Here is a 13,674-nt window from a genome sequence, read left to right as displayed (position 1 = left end):
TGTCATCTGCATATCTGAGGTTGTTGATATTTCTTCCGGCAATCTTAATTCCGGTTTGGGATTCATCTAGTCCAGCCTTTCGCATGATGAATTCTGCATATAAGTTAAATAAGCAGTTAAATAAGTTAAATAAGATATATATATATATATATGAAGGCCGCAGGCGTGCCTTCCTGGGGAAAGCATTCCACAAAGGGGGAACCGCCACAGAAAAGCTTTGTTGCCACCCTCTGGTTAAGTAGCTTCATGAAGGAGAGCTGCATTGGTCTTCTATGACTTTTTCCTAACCCCATCAAGTCCCCAAACAGGGCTGTCTTAAGTATATCCGGCGCTGTGGTGCAAATATCCCTCCAGCACCCCTCCCCCCCATTTACCAGAGTTGCTGACCTTTTTACGGCGCTGCCGGCAGCTTTGCAGGGCTGGAGGGCAGTTCCTCTGGCGGAGAAGAGGCGGAGGCTCCGGGCGCAGCCCTGCTTCAGCGAGGCGGGCGAGGGTGGCGAGCTGATGCCGAGAGGCGCCACGTCTAACCTCCACCTCTTCCCTGGCGCCCTCCAGAACTTGGCGCCCTGGCGCCCTGCACCACTTGCCTCTATGGGAAAGATGCCCCTGTCCCCAAATATGCCTAGGTGTAACTTGTGGGATGTGAAACATAAGTAGCGGTCAAGTTACAACTTTCCTTTTTTGCCTAGAGTGGACATGAAAAGGGGGTGTTTGTTGCAGCCAATCGAAAGCTTCCTGTTTCCTCTTAGCCTGGAGCATCCTTCCTCTTGCATGTGACTATAGGTGGGCGTGGCCTTACCTGTGCAGGTAACAAAAGCGCAAGGCATGCAGCCATATCTCTCTCTCGCTTCTTTTTGACTTCCTATCATCGCTGGAGCAGCTTTTTAGCTAGAGATACTCTGTTGGCAACAGAGGACAAAGGGACAAACTCCATATAAGACAGACCCACATGTATATACTTTTTAACTAAGTCTGCCTTCAGGGACCCAACTGTGAACTGATGTAAGTAAACTTCTTTTACTGACTTTGAATAAGATTGCCGCGTCTTTATTCTTTTTAAGAGGAATTAAAAAGGGGACTTACCAGGAACATACAATTCAATACTGAATTGTATGATAGTGAGAGGCTTACACGAGCCTGCAACCAGCTATCTGCTCATAGCTGTCATCCCTTTTTTAAGGGGAAATTCCCTTATGCTGAATAGGCTTCCTCGCAGGAAAAGGGAAAACTTGACAGCTATGTATCTGCTGTGTGTGTAAAAGGGGAATATAAACTCTGCCAAGTAAAGGAACTTGCAAATGCAAGTTAGGAAGGACATTAATAAACAATATATCCTCTCCTGCCTCCCTGAACATTCCCACATAACTGCGTGTTAAAGACTAGGTGCTAAGCTGTGGGACCCTGGAGCTGACCCAACGGGGAATTTGATGTTCCTTTCCTATGACATCCTTTGTATGGATCGACTTGCATTTCTTTCTCTTGGAATACCAAAATTACATTTCCACTGGCGCCAAATTAGGGGAGCTGTTTGTTATGTATAGTTTTTCTTCGCGTATGAGGAAAAGAGAGAGGGAGTGGAACTGAGCTGCAATTTCTCAGGAGATATTCCCCCCCCCTGCTGAGATGTTCCTGGTTCTCACATACCCCCCCCCGGGGGGGGGTGAGAAGGCCACTTTGAAGAACTTTCTCTGTTTTTTCTCTGCTGTGAGACACCTGCTATCCTAGCCTCTCGCCCGAAAACGGCGGCCCAGAACAACCTTATCCCCCAAGTATTGTGATAGCTAACAACACGACTGCAATTTTTTTTAAAAAATGCACCCATGTAGCAAAAAATAAGAATTCTTAGGGTGGGAAGGGAAAATAATCTGTGCATCTACCGCACTCCCAATGGTGAGCCCTGACCCTGAGAAACTGTCTGAGAATTTCTCCTCAATCCTGGAGAAATCAGGTGAAATTGTTACTCACACCTCTGTTTTCCCAATTTTTTCTGGCTGGTGGATTTTGAGAGGTCAGTTTGTGAATGGCTCTGAGCAAAAGGGCCTAGTTTGCAGATGAAGCCATAGTGCCACCTGGTGGCCAGCAGAATACATTGCAACAGGGTTGTGGCGGCTCAGAATGCTTTCAACTGAGATGGGCTTACAGGAATCCCTCTTGACGTCAGGTCAGCGGTTCGAATCCCTGCGATGGAGTGAGCTCCCGTCACTCTAACCAAGCTCCTGCCAACCTAGCAGTTTGAAAGCATGCCAGTGCAAGTAGATAAATAGGTACCGCTGTGGCAGGAAGGAAAATGGTGTTTCTGTGCGCTCTGGTCTCTGTCACGCACTTCTGTCCCGTTGTGCCAGAAGCGGTTGAGTCCTGCTGGCCACATGACCCAGAAAGCTGTCTGTGGGCAAACGCTGGCTCCCTTGGCCTGAGGGAGCGCCACAACCCCATAGTCGCCTTTGACTGGACTTAACCACCCAGGGGTCCTTTACCTATTATTATTACTATTATTATTATTATTTAGTCCAAACCCCTGCATTTACGTCAGAGCATTTTCTAGCTGTGATTCCTGCATTGCAGGGTCTAAATGACCCCGTGTGTGTGTGTCTTCCAAGTCTACAGTTCTACGATTCTATGACCGGGCCTCGGGCTCGCGGTCATTGATCTGCCAGGCACCCCCATTGCTTGCAGGAGTCTTCGCCCTTGTGCAAAAACCGCTGTGTCGTTGCTGTCAACACATGGAACGGGAAAAGAACCCCTCTTGATAACATTTCCCCCACTAACAACCAGAGCCAGCCCTCCTCCTAGCGCCAACCTTTTGTCGTTTGCCTAAGTCACCAGCGCTTGTATAATAGCCATGCGCATTGCGCATGCATGCGAGTGTGTGTCTGTGTGCAGGGCAGAAAATTACAGGTTGCATTGCAAAGGGGGCTGAGGATAAACAGATCCATTTAGGGGTACAGTGGAGAAACTGGCGCTAGATTAAGCTTTTCTTTTCTTTTAGATATTAGGCTGTAGCCAACCAAGTCCTATTTGCAGCAGCAGACCCACTGAAATTCCTGGGCCCAGGGTCACCCTTGTTTTTAATCAGTCTACTCTAAGTAGAATCGCATGCAGCTGGGGCCGTAAGTGTAGCTTCGCCGTTTTATTTAATCCTACCTTTTGCCAAGGAGGGGAGGCCCCCGGCGAGTCTGTGGAGCAGAGGAACATAGTGGCCTTCAACACAAATGCCCCCTGGAGCCTGTGAATGGCTAGACCAAGGCTGCCTAGACAATGATCCACAAAGAATGAGAAATATGAACAGAGGCTTTGGTGATGCTCTTGTGTATAGATCCGACTACAGCAGCTATTGATTCCTGCTCTGCTGAGCTGTAATTATATTGAATTGCAAAGGGACCTGTTAAGCTTTCTTCTTGGAGAGAGACCCCCCCCCTCCAAAAGGAAGGGGAGAATTTATTTGAGATTTACTGGTATCTGTGCTTAAGATGAGAGATGTTGGGATTCACTCTGTCCAGCGAGTAACTCCATGAGGAAGGGTGGCGGTTTCGTAAAAGGGCAGGCACTCTGCACATGTTCAGAAGGTTCGCCTGGTTTCCTTCATTATATATTTTCAGGTGCCAGGAGAAAATGTTCCTCTCCAACCCGGCTAATCAATATTCCTACCGCCTTTTAAATATGTCTGTGGGAAAGGGGGTGGGTTTGTTGTATTCCTTTATTTGCTTGTGCTTTAGCTTGCATTTTATTCCGTGAACTGCCTTAAGATCTTTTGATGAAGGGTGGTATATTAATTTAATAAATACTAAAAATGTAAAAGGCTGAAATGGTTTGCCTGGGCTAGGGCTTGATTCTGGCACCTAGGCATGGCCATGAAAAGGGCTCTTGAGCACAGGCAGTGGTAAATTTTTAAAGTGCAGGGCCTCCTCCTCACAACAGGCCACTGGACCCACGCTCTCCAGAGGCGAGCCCATAGCCACATATAACCCTTGTACACCAGGAGCACCCATAGCTCAGTGGCAGAATACAAGCTTTGCATGCAGAATGTTCTAAGTCTGATCTTTGGCAAGAAACATCTCAGGAAGCCTACAGCTTGGAGGGTTGGCACCTCCTGTTCTGGCCCCAAGGAGCAGCAAGACAAGTCGGGCATTTCAGCACCACGGAGACCTCCAAGGGGTGCTTGTTCTTGCTGATTCGGTGGGCAGCCTGCCAGTCAGCCTCAGTTTCCATTGCTCAGAGCCAGGAGGCTGGTCTATATTCTCAGCCAGTGACTCAATATCCCGGTCGCTGCTGGACCCTGGGCACACGAAGACCTGGGCTGTCCATCAAGATTAGGCAACACTGGGCCTAGAGGGAATCATTGTCCCAAGCCCCATCTTTCCATGGCTTACACGCGGAAGGCCCCTGGTTGAACTGTAGGAATCATCTTGGGGAAAACCCTGCCTATGTTTCACCTCCACAGCTGCTTCAGTATATGTGGTGCGAAAGGGTTAGTTTTGGGCTTTTGCCCAAGGCCTAGGACCCTCGTACTTACGGGACTGTCTCTCCCGGTATGCCCTGCAGAGGACCTTAAGGTCCATAAATAGTAACACCTTAGAGGTCCTGGGCTCGAAAGAAATCAGATGAGCTTCAACTAGAACCAGGGCCTCCTCAACGCTGGCCCCGACCTGCTGGAATGCTCTGTCTCCTGAGAGCAGGGCCCTGCGGGACCTGATTTCTTTCCGCAGGGCCTGTAAGACACAGTTGCTCTGCCTGGCATTTGGCCTGGAGCCAACCTGATCCATTCCCCCATTTCCCCATTTTCCTTTCCTTTCCGTATGAGGCTACATTTTAATTTTAATTTTAATGTATTTAATCTTAAGTTGTATTTTAATCAGCTGTTTTATATCTAGTGTTAGGTGCCCTGAGCCCGGCCTTGGCCGAGTGAATCTCCACCCCTCTCTCTTCCTCACGAGTCATCACTACGGGACGTGCCGTCTGCCTTTGAGCTCTTTGCTCACCTACTTCCAAGGCATGCCGTGTTCTGGGGGGGGGGTCTGGAATGCTCTCTAAAGACCCTGAGTCTGAGCTGTCACCCTCCTGCTGCTTCCTCCTCCTCCTCCTCTCCCTTTATCCCCAGCTTTCCCCCCCCACCTGCCTCTAAGCTGTGACCTCCCCTCCAACCCCTGTTGTAATTCTGAACTGTCTCCTCCTTCTCTGGAAGGGCCAGGCTGAGGAGCAGGAGGAGGCACCCACCTTCCCTCCTCTGCCCAGTCTCTGACTGCAGACTATTAGGAAATAATATTGGGGATCACTGGGTATTAAGAGTGCTAACATAAACCATACACCCCAGTTTCCCAGTGGCCCTTCAAAGTACGCTTCACGCAGAGTTTTATAGAAAAACAAAATACGCAAACAGAAGTTGACTTGGCTAAAATACACCACCAAGAGTTTGAACCTAGCATGAAACCCCTGACTAGCAGTAGACCTGCTTAAAGTATACAGAAGTAAAAAACAAAAGGTTGGCTTTCTCTAACAGAAAAACAAACTGACTCAGAAGAGACTTTAAACTAAAGATAAACGCTCCCTCTCCCAGCAACTTTACATACCCACATTCCAAACCTCCCACACAACTCCCACATGAAATGCTTTCCAACAGAGCCTTATATACATGGAGTAGAGCCCACACCTGTGAGCAATTAAACAGAAATTACCGGCACCTGTTTTTCTTAAACAGACAGTATTGACATTAGACCGGCTCAAAAGCAACTTCGATTATTCAAGAAACCCAACACAGACAACCCCACTTGGCTAGGCACTGGGGTAGGTTTCACCCGTGCCTTGTAGAGCTGGGCTGACGCTCCCGGCGGGCCCTGCGCCCCCTGGCAACATCCAAAGGCCGTGATCCAGTAGGCGCTGGGGTGGATTGCTCTCTGTGCCTTGCAGAGTCAGGCCCAGGCTGCCCCCGGGGCCCAGCACTGACAGCAGCAACAAGCAGCTCTGGCTCGCTCAGCCCTACCTATTGCCACCCCACCAGCCACACTTACCTGACCTGGGGGGTCCTGGATCACAGGCTCTACTGGTCAAAACGGGGGCCTCGGCGATCACCCTCTCCTGCCAGAAACAAACCAGGACTGCTCCAAGGAAGTGGCAAAAAAATGGAGCACTAGGTCTTGGTGGGTCGCCAAGTGGATAACCAGCCAATCAGGACTTTTTTTAAAATAATGTTTCCCCTCTTCACTTCTCACTTCCTTCTGTGGCCCCCTAGCATGCTGTGAGCTCCCCCATTGCACATTTTCACCTGTGGCCCCCTTGGAATATTCTGGGGGCCCCCCAGGGAGCCACATGTCCCCAGGTTGGGGAACACTGATGATGCCAATGTATACATGGAAGACCAAGGACCAAATCAATTTTGTGAGTTGATGGGAAGCTGCTGGGGGGGGGGGGGTTGTAGGCTGGGAAGAAGGGATGAAGGAATTGGTGGAGGGCGGTTTTGCCTGTCGCAAATGCTTTGACCCAATGTCTAATTTTGCCAATCTTGTTTCCCCCCCTTTCATTTTTAAGCTTTCTGAAATTTTCGTGTGTGTGTTTTTTTAATTAAAAAAATGACTTTTAAAAAGATGACTTTTAAATAATGAGTAAATATTACCTGTTGATGTGCCAAAAAGGTTTATATCTTTCATTTGTTTTCCTTGCAAGCATCTGATGGTCATAGGGTAGGTTTTTTAATTCCTCTGCTGGGTTTTTTTTGGATTGAGAAACACCCAAAGCTTCGCCCAGTCTTTAAAAAAAAGGAAGAGAGAGAGAGAGGAGAGAGAGAAAAATACTAATAATTAAAATTCATACTAATAATTGAAATTTGATAATGATGCTTGGAGACAGAGGACACATCACCACCGCGCACCAGAGAGGTCTGGAAAACAAGTCCTAAGGAATGGCGGAGGGAGGTGGGTACGTTTAGCCTGGCGAAGAGAAGACGGATATGATAGCCACCTTTCAATATCTGAAGGGGCTGTCACTTGGAAGACGGAGCAACCAGTGGATTCAAATGATAAGCCAGGATTATTCCAGCTAAACCTTAGGGACAGACAGAGAGGAAGATGGCGGGCTCTCCAACCTTGGAGGTCTTAAGACGGAGATTGGTTGGCCGTCTGCCGGGGACTCCTTAGGGGTGGCTCCTGCATTGCAGGGCGGTTGGAATAGAGAAGCCTTGAAGGTTGCTTCCAACTGCTATTTAAAGCACTATATAATATCACTTTAGGGACCCAAGTAGCTCTGTGGGTTAAACCACTGAGCCTAGGGCTTGCTGATCAGAAGGTCAGCGGTTCGAATCCCTGTGACGGGGTGAGCTCCCGTTCCTCGGTCCCAGCTCCTGCCAACCTAGCAGTTCGAAAGCACGTCAAAATGCAAGTAGATAAATAGGAACCGCTACAGCGGGAAGGCGTTTCCATGTGCTGCTCTGGTTTGCCAGAAGCGGCTTTGTCATGCTGGCCACATGACCTGGAAGCTGTACGCCGGCTCCCTCGGCCAATAATGCGAGATGAGCACGCAACCCCAGAGTCGGTCACGACTGGACCTAATGGTCAGGGGTCCCTTTACCTTTATAATATCACTTTAGCAGCCGTGGCCTCCTCCTGCAACGAATCCTGGGGACTGCAGTTTGTTTAAGGGTGCTGAGAGTTTATCAGGATCTCCCCCATTCCCCTCACAGAACTACAATTCCCAGAGATCTCCGAGAAGAGGGTTGGATTGTTAAATGGTATGGGCTGCTGAGCAAGGTTGGCGCCTAGTTCCCTAGTTCCTGCAAAAGAAGCAGGAGGCTTTGTCCAAATGTGAGATTTGCACCCTCTGTAGACGAAGGGTGCAGAAATTGGGAAAAACTGGGTGAATCTTTTTATAAAAAAAAGAAAGAAAGGGGGGGGGAGAATACAAAACACAGATACATTGGAACCTCGGTTTTCGAATGTGATCCGTACCGGGAAACCGTTCGACTTCCGAAACGTTCAAAAACTGAAGCAAGTTAGTTCCGGAAGCATTTACTTACGGGAAACTCAAAACGGAAGCCGCGTGTCACGTTCAACTTCAGAAAAGCGTTCGGAAACCGCAGTTACTTCCAGTATCTCCGGCGTTCGAAAGCTGAAGTGTTTGACTTCCGAGACGTCTGAAAACCGAGGTTCCACTGTAGCCTTAATGAAGGACCACAGAAGAGCCAATGTATTTTGGGGGGGGAGGGAGGTGCCCTCTTGCCAGGGGAAGGGTCAGAGCAGAGTTGTTGCCATCTGTATGGGGGGAGGGCCCCCAGAAAAGTTGGAAGAAGCATTGTCCTGCATCCGTTTGATGGCTGTGTTCTTTTGTCTCCTCCTCTCCCCCTCCCTGCTTCCTCCTCCAACGACATCTAGCATGCAAACGTAAAGAGCAGGAGCAGCAGAAGGACCGGAACCTGCAGCCGAAGAAGCAGCGCCTCGTCTTCACGGACCTCCAGCGCCGCACCCTGATCGCCATCTTCAAGGAGAACAAGCGGCCTTCCAAGGAGATGCAGATGACCATATCACAGCAGCTGGGCCTGGAACTGAACACCGTCAGCAACTTCTTCATGAACGCTCGCCGGAGGTGCATGAACCGTTGGCAGGAAGACCCAGGAGCCAACCCCGGGGTTCCCTCTTCATCTACAAGCACTTTTTCCAAAGCATGATCTCCTCCTCCTCCTTCTCACCTGCTCCCTACATCTCCCCCCCCCTCCGCCCTGTCCAACTCCACACAGCAGCCAGAAAGCTCATCATCGCCTTCTCCATGCCGGCTCTCCTTCTCCTCACCGCCATGCACACACCTTGAGCCATGCGCCACTCATACCTCAAACACAGCACCAGGTGCAATTGGAATGCTGCTAGACCTCTGGGAGCATCCATGCGTCTTAGATGCACAAGAGCCCTTGCCTAAAAGCTGGCGGCTGATTTGCAGAGGGGCACTTGCTTGGCGCCATCTCCCAAGCAGCCCCCAAAATCTTTGGCTTAGGTGAGAGGCGCCATTTGCCCCATAAACAAACAAACAAACAAACAAGCACCCAGCTCAGAGGGTGTTGTGCCATTCTGATGGCTGGGCAAGGGGGTTAAGGGGCTGATTTAATTGCATATGTTCTCAAGGTAGTCTGTTTTGAAGTTCCCGTTATGGGGGAGGCGAAAGCCATATCGCTGAGGGTCGGTGGGTGCCTTGGCCAACTGAGTGTGTGCTGGATGCCTTAAACACAGCCCAGCACTGGGCAATTGTTGGGAGGGCAAGTATCCATGTAACCCTGTCAAACTGGTACACCTTCCTTCTGCCTTTCCCCTGTCCCTGGGTTTCAACCCCTAGACCATTCACCTTTCAGTAGTAAAGCATTTGCTTTGCATGCGAAGAAATAAATAAATGCCAGGCAACTGCAGGTATGGCTGGGGGAAATCCCCAGCCTGAAATCCCTGGAGAGCTGCTGCCAGTCAGTGTAGACAGTGCTGAGCTAAATGGACCTATGGTCTGACTCAGTATTAGGTAGATTTCTATTTTCCTGCCATGGCTACCTTGGCACCAGCAATGGTCTTGCATTCTAGGACACAGCTGAGCCCCCAAGTTTCCAGACCTCTTGCCCTTCCTCCCCCCCCCAGCTCCATTTCAAACGAGGGCCATTGTCGCGAAGCTGATAACAGCCCTTTTGGATGTGTGTGTGGGGGGAAAGGCAAGCGACTGTGTCGCATGGGAATGGTTTGCAATTCGTTTGGGGACAAGCTGTTGCATCCTAGGCAATGGCAAGTGGAATCAATGGTGGAATGTATGAATGGCGTTTATGGGGTGTCTCTCAGTTTGCAAACCAAAAATGCATGAGGGGGCTGAGAAAGTTTTTAAAAATAATCATGATGATGATGATGATGATAAAACCAGTCAGGAGCATGGCATTTGTAGGATAAACAAGGGGAAAGCATGGAGAACCATCTTTGCAAGCATCACCAAACATTGCCATTCTGTCCTCACGCACATTTGTTCCCCGCTCACCTGCTCAACACCCTTCCTTGCATCCCATTGTCTACGCAGCTCATGAACAGAAGGCGTCACTCTCCAAACCAACCCCTCCACGAATAGATACCCTAACTCATGGCCAACTGCACAACAACATGATTCACATCCACCAAAAGGGAAAAAAAAGACAGAGCAACCAAAAAGTGTAGGAGAATGAGCCGAAGAGAAGACTTCTTGTTCTTGTTCTATCAACGATTCCTCTCAAAGGAATTCCAAGCCAAAGTGTGGAAGGGGGGGGGGAGTAGCAACTCATCCGAAAAATACCCCTTCCTCCTCCCCCTGGAATCAACTAAAGCTAAGTTGCACTGCGTCACTTCGAGAGAGAGAGAAAATAAGCGGGTCACGAAGCACATTTTAGGTACATAATTCGGGTATTTAAAAGAAAAAGAGAGAGAGAGAAAGAAAAAGCTTTAATGAAACCAAAGGAAAGGAGATGACAGGATTTTCGCTCTTTTTCCCGGACGCTGGACCGGCAGCTCGCCTTCTGTCTTGACCTTGGTTTCCCTTCCAGAAGACAGCCCCCAGACTGGATTGATTCTGTCCATCTCCTCACAGAGTACCCACAAGCCCCCCGCCCCCTATATCCTCTTTTCCTTGCCTGTGCTATCAACAGAGAGAGGTGAGGAATTAGAAATGACCGATAGGATAGGAACAGGGGCCTCAGGGTGGACAGGGGCCCGAATTGCGAATCTGCTTGCTAAAACAGAGATAGAGATATATTTAAGGACAGATCTATACATGGTGGGTGGCGAGAAATGCAATCCTCTTTCCCACCCACCCCGTCCCCATTCAAAACCCTGGAAAAAGAAACTCTACAACAAGCTCAAAAAAAAAAAAAAGGGATCTCTGGCAACGTATGAAAGATAACTGACTATTTTTGAGTGTGTGCATGGGTGTATGTGTGCCAATCAACAGCCTGCCTTAAAAAAGAAAGAAAGAAAGAAAAAAGATAGATACACCACAATTCTCTTCTTCATTCCTGGAAGGAGTGTTGTCTTCAACAGGGGCCGGCACCATGAGTCATGAGTGACTTGCAAAGGCAAAATAAAACGAGACAATGGCGGACGAGGGACACTTTCACGAACCAAGCTTCCCAAACGTTTGAACCCAAAGGCCTGGAGGAGAGGAAGTTGAGAAGGCCTGGGGGGCAAGAGAATCTCACCCTCGCCACCTCCCCAGTAAATGTGGGGTTCTTTGTGTGTCTGTGTGTCTTTTGATTTTTGATTTTTAATGGGACAATACCAAATTGATGCGGGTAAAAATAGCACCATCTGTGTGGAGTTTTTTTCCCTTCCCCTGTTGACTTTACGTTGAAGGCGAAGTGTTAAATCCACGGTTAGGCGACTTCTGGAATGAGGAGGAGGAGGAGGAGAAGGAAAGCCACACCATCGGATAATATTATTTAATTCGAAAGGAGGATGGACTTTAAAAAGAAGAGGAAAATAACTTTAACCAGAAACCCACCCCACCCCCCAAGATTATGCCCCAATCTAGGCTATTGAGGGGGTGTGACCACCAGGGGGAGAGATGGTTGAACCAACCAAAACAGAAGACGGAACCATGTCTGGAAGGAGGGGAATGTAGCAAATGCCGAGGTGTGTTTTGCCAAAGGAGGAAGAGAGGGTGCGAAAGGGAAGGGAAGCAAATATATATATATTTCTCTCTCCGCCCAGTGCCCACCCCCCTCCAAGCGCCCCCTATTTCCCCCCCCCATCCTGTCTTGTCTTTGTCGTGACGTGTTGATGCTAACAGACGATGGAGGGCGAAGACAGTGGATTTCTGTACCTGATTCTGTGGAGTATTTAAGGGCTGAGAAGCCACGCCAGAAAAAAAAAGAAAGGTAATAAACGGGGGCCTGACCTTGGCTAAAAAAAAAAAAAGAGCACCCCAAGGACAAGGAAGCTTTCGACGAGCGACTGGCCCCCGAGCGTGAAAAAAAAGGACGTTTGTAGTGAGACCCAAAAAAATATAGGCTACCTCACTTGAGTTTTCGAGTTTTTCGTGATTTGAGAATCACACCTGATACCAAAGATTTGTTCCCCTTGCCTGGTTTGTGGTGGAATCTAAACACTCCCCCCACCCACCCACCCAACCTACCTTATCCTCGTTCCCATGCTACTGCCATAACCCTTCCTAGATGGTTACGCCATGAGCCCCCCACCATGACCCATAGATGATGTAGCCAACCTTCTTCCTTCCCAAGACCTCCATACCTTGCTCTTTCGATTGCTCCCCCCAGAGAGAAAGAGAAAGACAGAGACAGAGACAGAGACAGAGAGAGAGAGAGAGAGAGAGAGAGAGAGAGAGAGAGAGAGAGAGAGAGAGAGAACATGACCTTTAGAGTGATAGACGAGTGCCTTTTCTTGTACCAAAGGTGGCAGACCACATTTCTTTTGGCTTCTGTGTCCTATAAACTCACACAGTAACTTACCTCAGTTCTCTGAATCAGATGGTTCCCGGCTACTCTCGTTTGCTTTTGGGTGATGGGGCAGAAGCCCAGTCTACTCCTTGTCCTTCCCTTCTCACCCACCCTCCCAAGAGACTAGTTCTGGCCTACCCAACTTGAGTGCTTGCGAATGCACACACGAACCAAAATGTGCTTAGTGGGCACTTAACGTTCATGGATATAATAATACAGTAATAGTAACAACAACAACTTATTATTTATACCCCGCCCATCTGGCTGGGTTTCCCCAGCCACTCTGGGTGGCTTCCAGAAGGATATTAAAATACAATGATTTATTAAACATTAAAAGCTTCCCTAAACAGGGCTGCCTTCAGATGTCTTCTAAAAGTCAGATAGTTGTTTATCTCCTTGACATCTGTTGGGAGGGCGTTGCACAGGGCAGGCGCCACCACCGAGAAGGCCCTCTGCCTGGTTCCCTGTAACTTGGCTTCTCGCAGCGAGGGAACTGCCAGAAGGCCCTCAGCACTGGACCTCAGTGTCCAGGCAGAATGATAGGGGTGGAGACAGAACTTTGTCTGTACCAATGAATCTGGTAAGAAGAGACTCCATAGCTCAGTGCCAGAGCACATGATCTGCTTGCAGGTCCAGTCCCAAACATCTCTGGTTTGAAACGGATCTCACACAGCCAGTGAGAGGGAAGCCATCTCTCTGTCACGTTCTGTGGGACCCTGGAGAGCCTTGTGGGGTCTCCCACCTGCCAGTCGCCTGGTTCAGGGTGCTTTGAAGCTCCAAAGTTTGGGTCTTCAAAGCACCTTGGAAGTCAGCGAATGAGCAGGAGCTGAAACCTGTTGTGTTCTTGTGCACCGTTGCCAGCAAACAAATGTTGTCCAGGGCTCTCCAGATGTTCTTATGAATGAGAGAGAGAGGGAGGGAGGGAGGGAGGGAGGGAGGGAGGGAGAGAGAACAGCTGTTCCCTGTATGTCCTGCCCATGTGCTTGCTGAAGGAATCTTGATTGGCTACCATGAGAAGAGGTGGCTGGTCTTGATGGGAATTTGGCTTCTCGTTTTAGGTTCTCAAGAACCTTTTACCCGTCCCATCTCCACCTGAGATGCAGCTGGAAAAAGAAAATTGATGTTTCCTCTTGCATCATCATCACCTTTCATGGGTTGTAGGTGTCAGACCCCCCCCCCCCAGAACACAAGCGACCGACCCACCTTCTCTCCCAAGACCCCTCTTTCCCAAGCTAAATCACCCCCGTCCATCTTTT

At 49.1% G+C, this 13,674-nt stretch overlaps 1 protein-coding gene across 1 annotated transcript in view; it reads left to right on the top strand.

The window, feature by feature from the left end:
* The window catches only part of LOC118087029 (one cut domain family member 2), an 80,322-nt gene extending 68,274 nt beyond the window's left edge, over positions 1-12,048 (top strand). The window contains exon 2 of the mRNA XM_035119273.3: positions 8,355-12,048. Coding sequence (XP_034975164.1) covers positions 8,355-8,647 — 293 coding nt within the window. The 3' untranslated portion in view covers positions 8,648-12,048. The remainder of the gene's footprint in view (positions 1-8,354) is intronic.
* The last annotated feature ends 1,626 nt before the right edge of the window (positions 12,049-13,674 follow it).

This window comes from Zootoca vivipara, chromosome 6 (genome assembly GCF_965207765.1).
Source record: "Zootoca vivipara chromosome 6, rZooViv2.hap1.1, whole genome shotgun sequence".
Classification (NCBI taxonomy): domain Eukaryota; kingdom Metazoa; phylum Chordata; class Lepidosauria; order Squamata; family Lacertidae; genus Zootoca; species Zootoca vivipara.
Note: the sequence above shows the minus strand (reverse complement) of the source record. Positions and strands in the feature narration are given on the sequence as shown.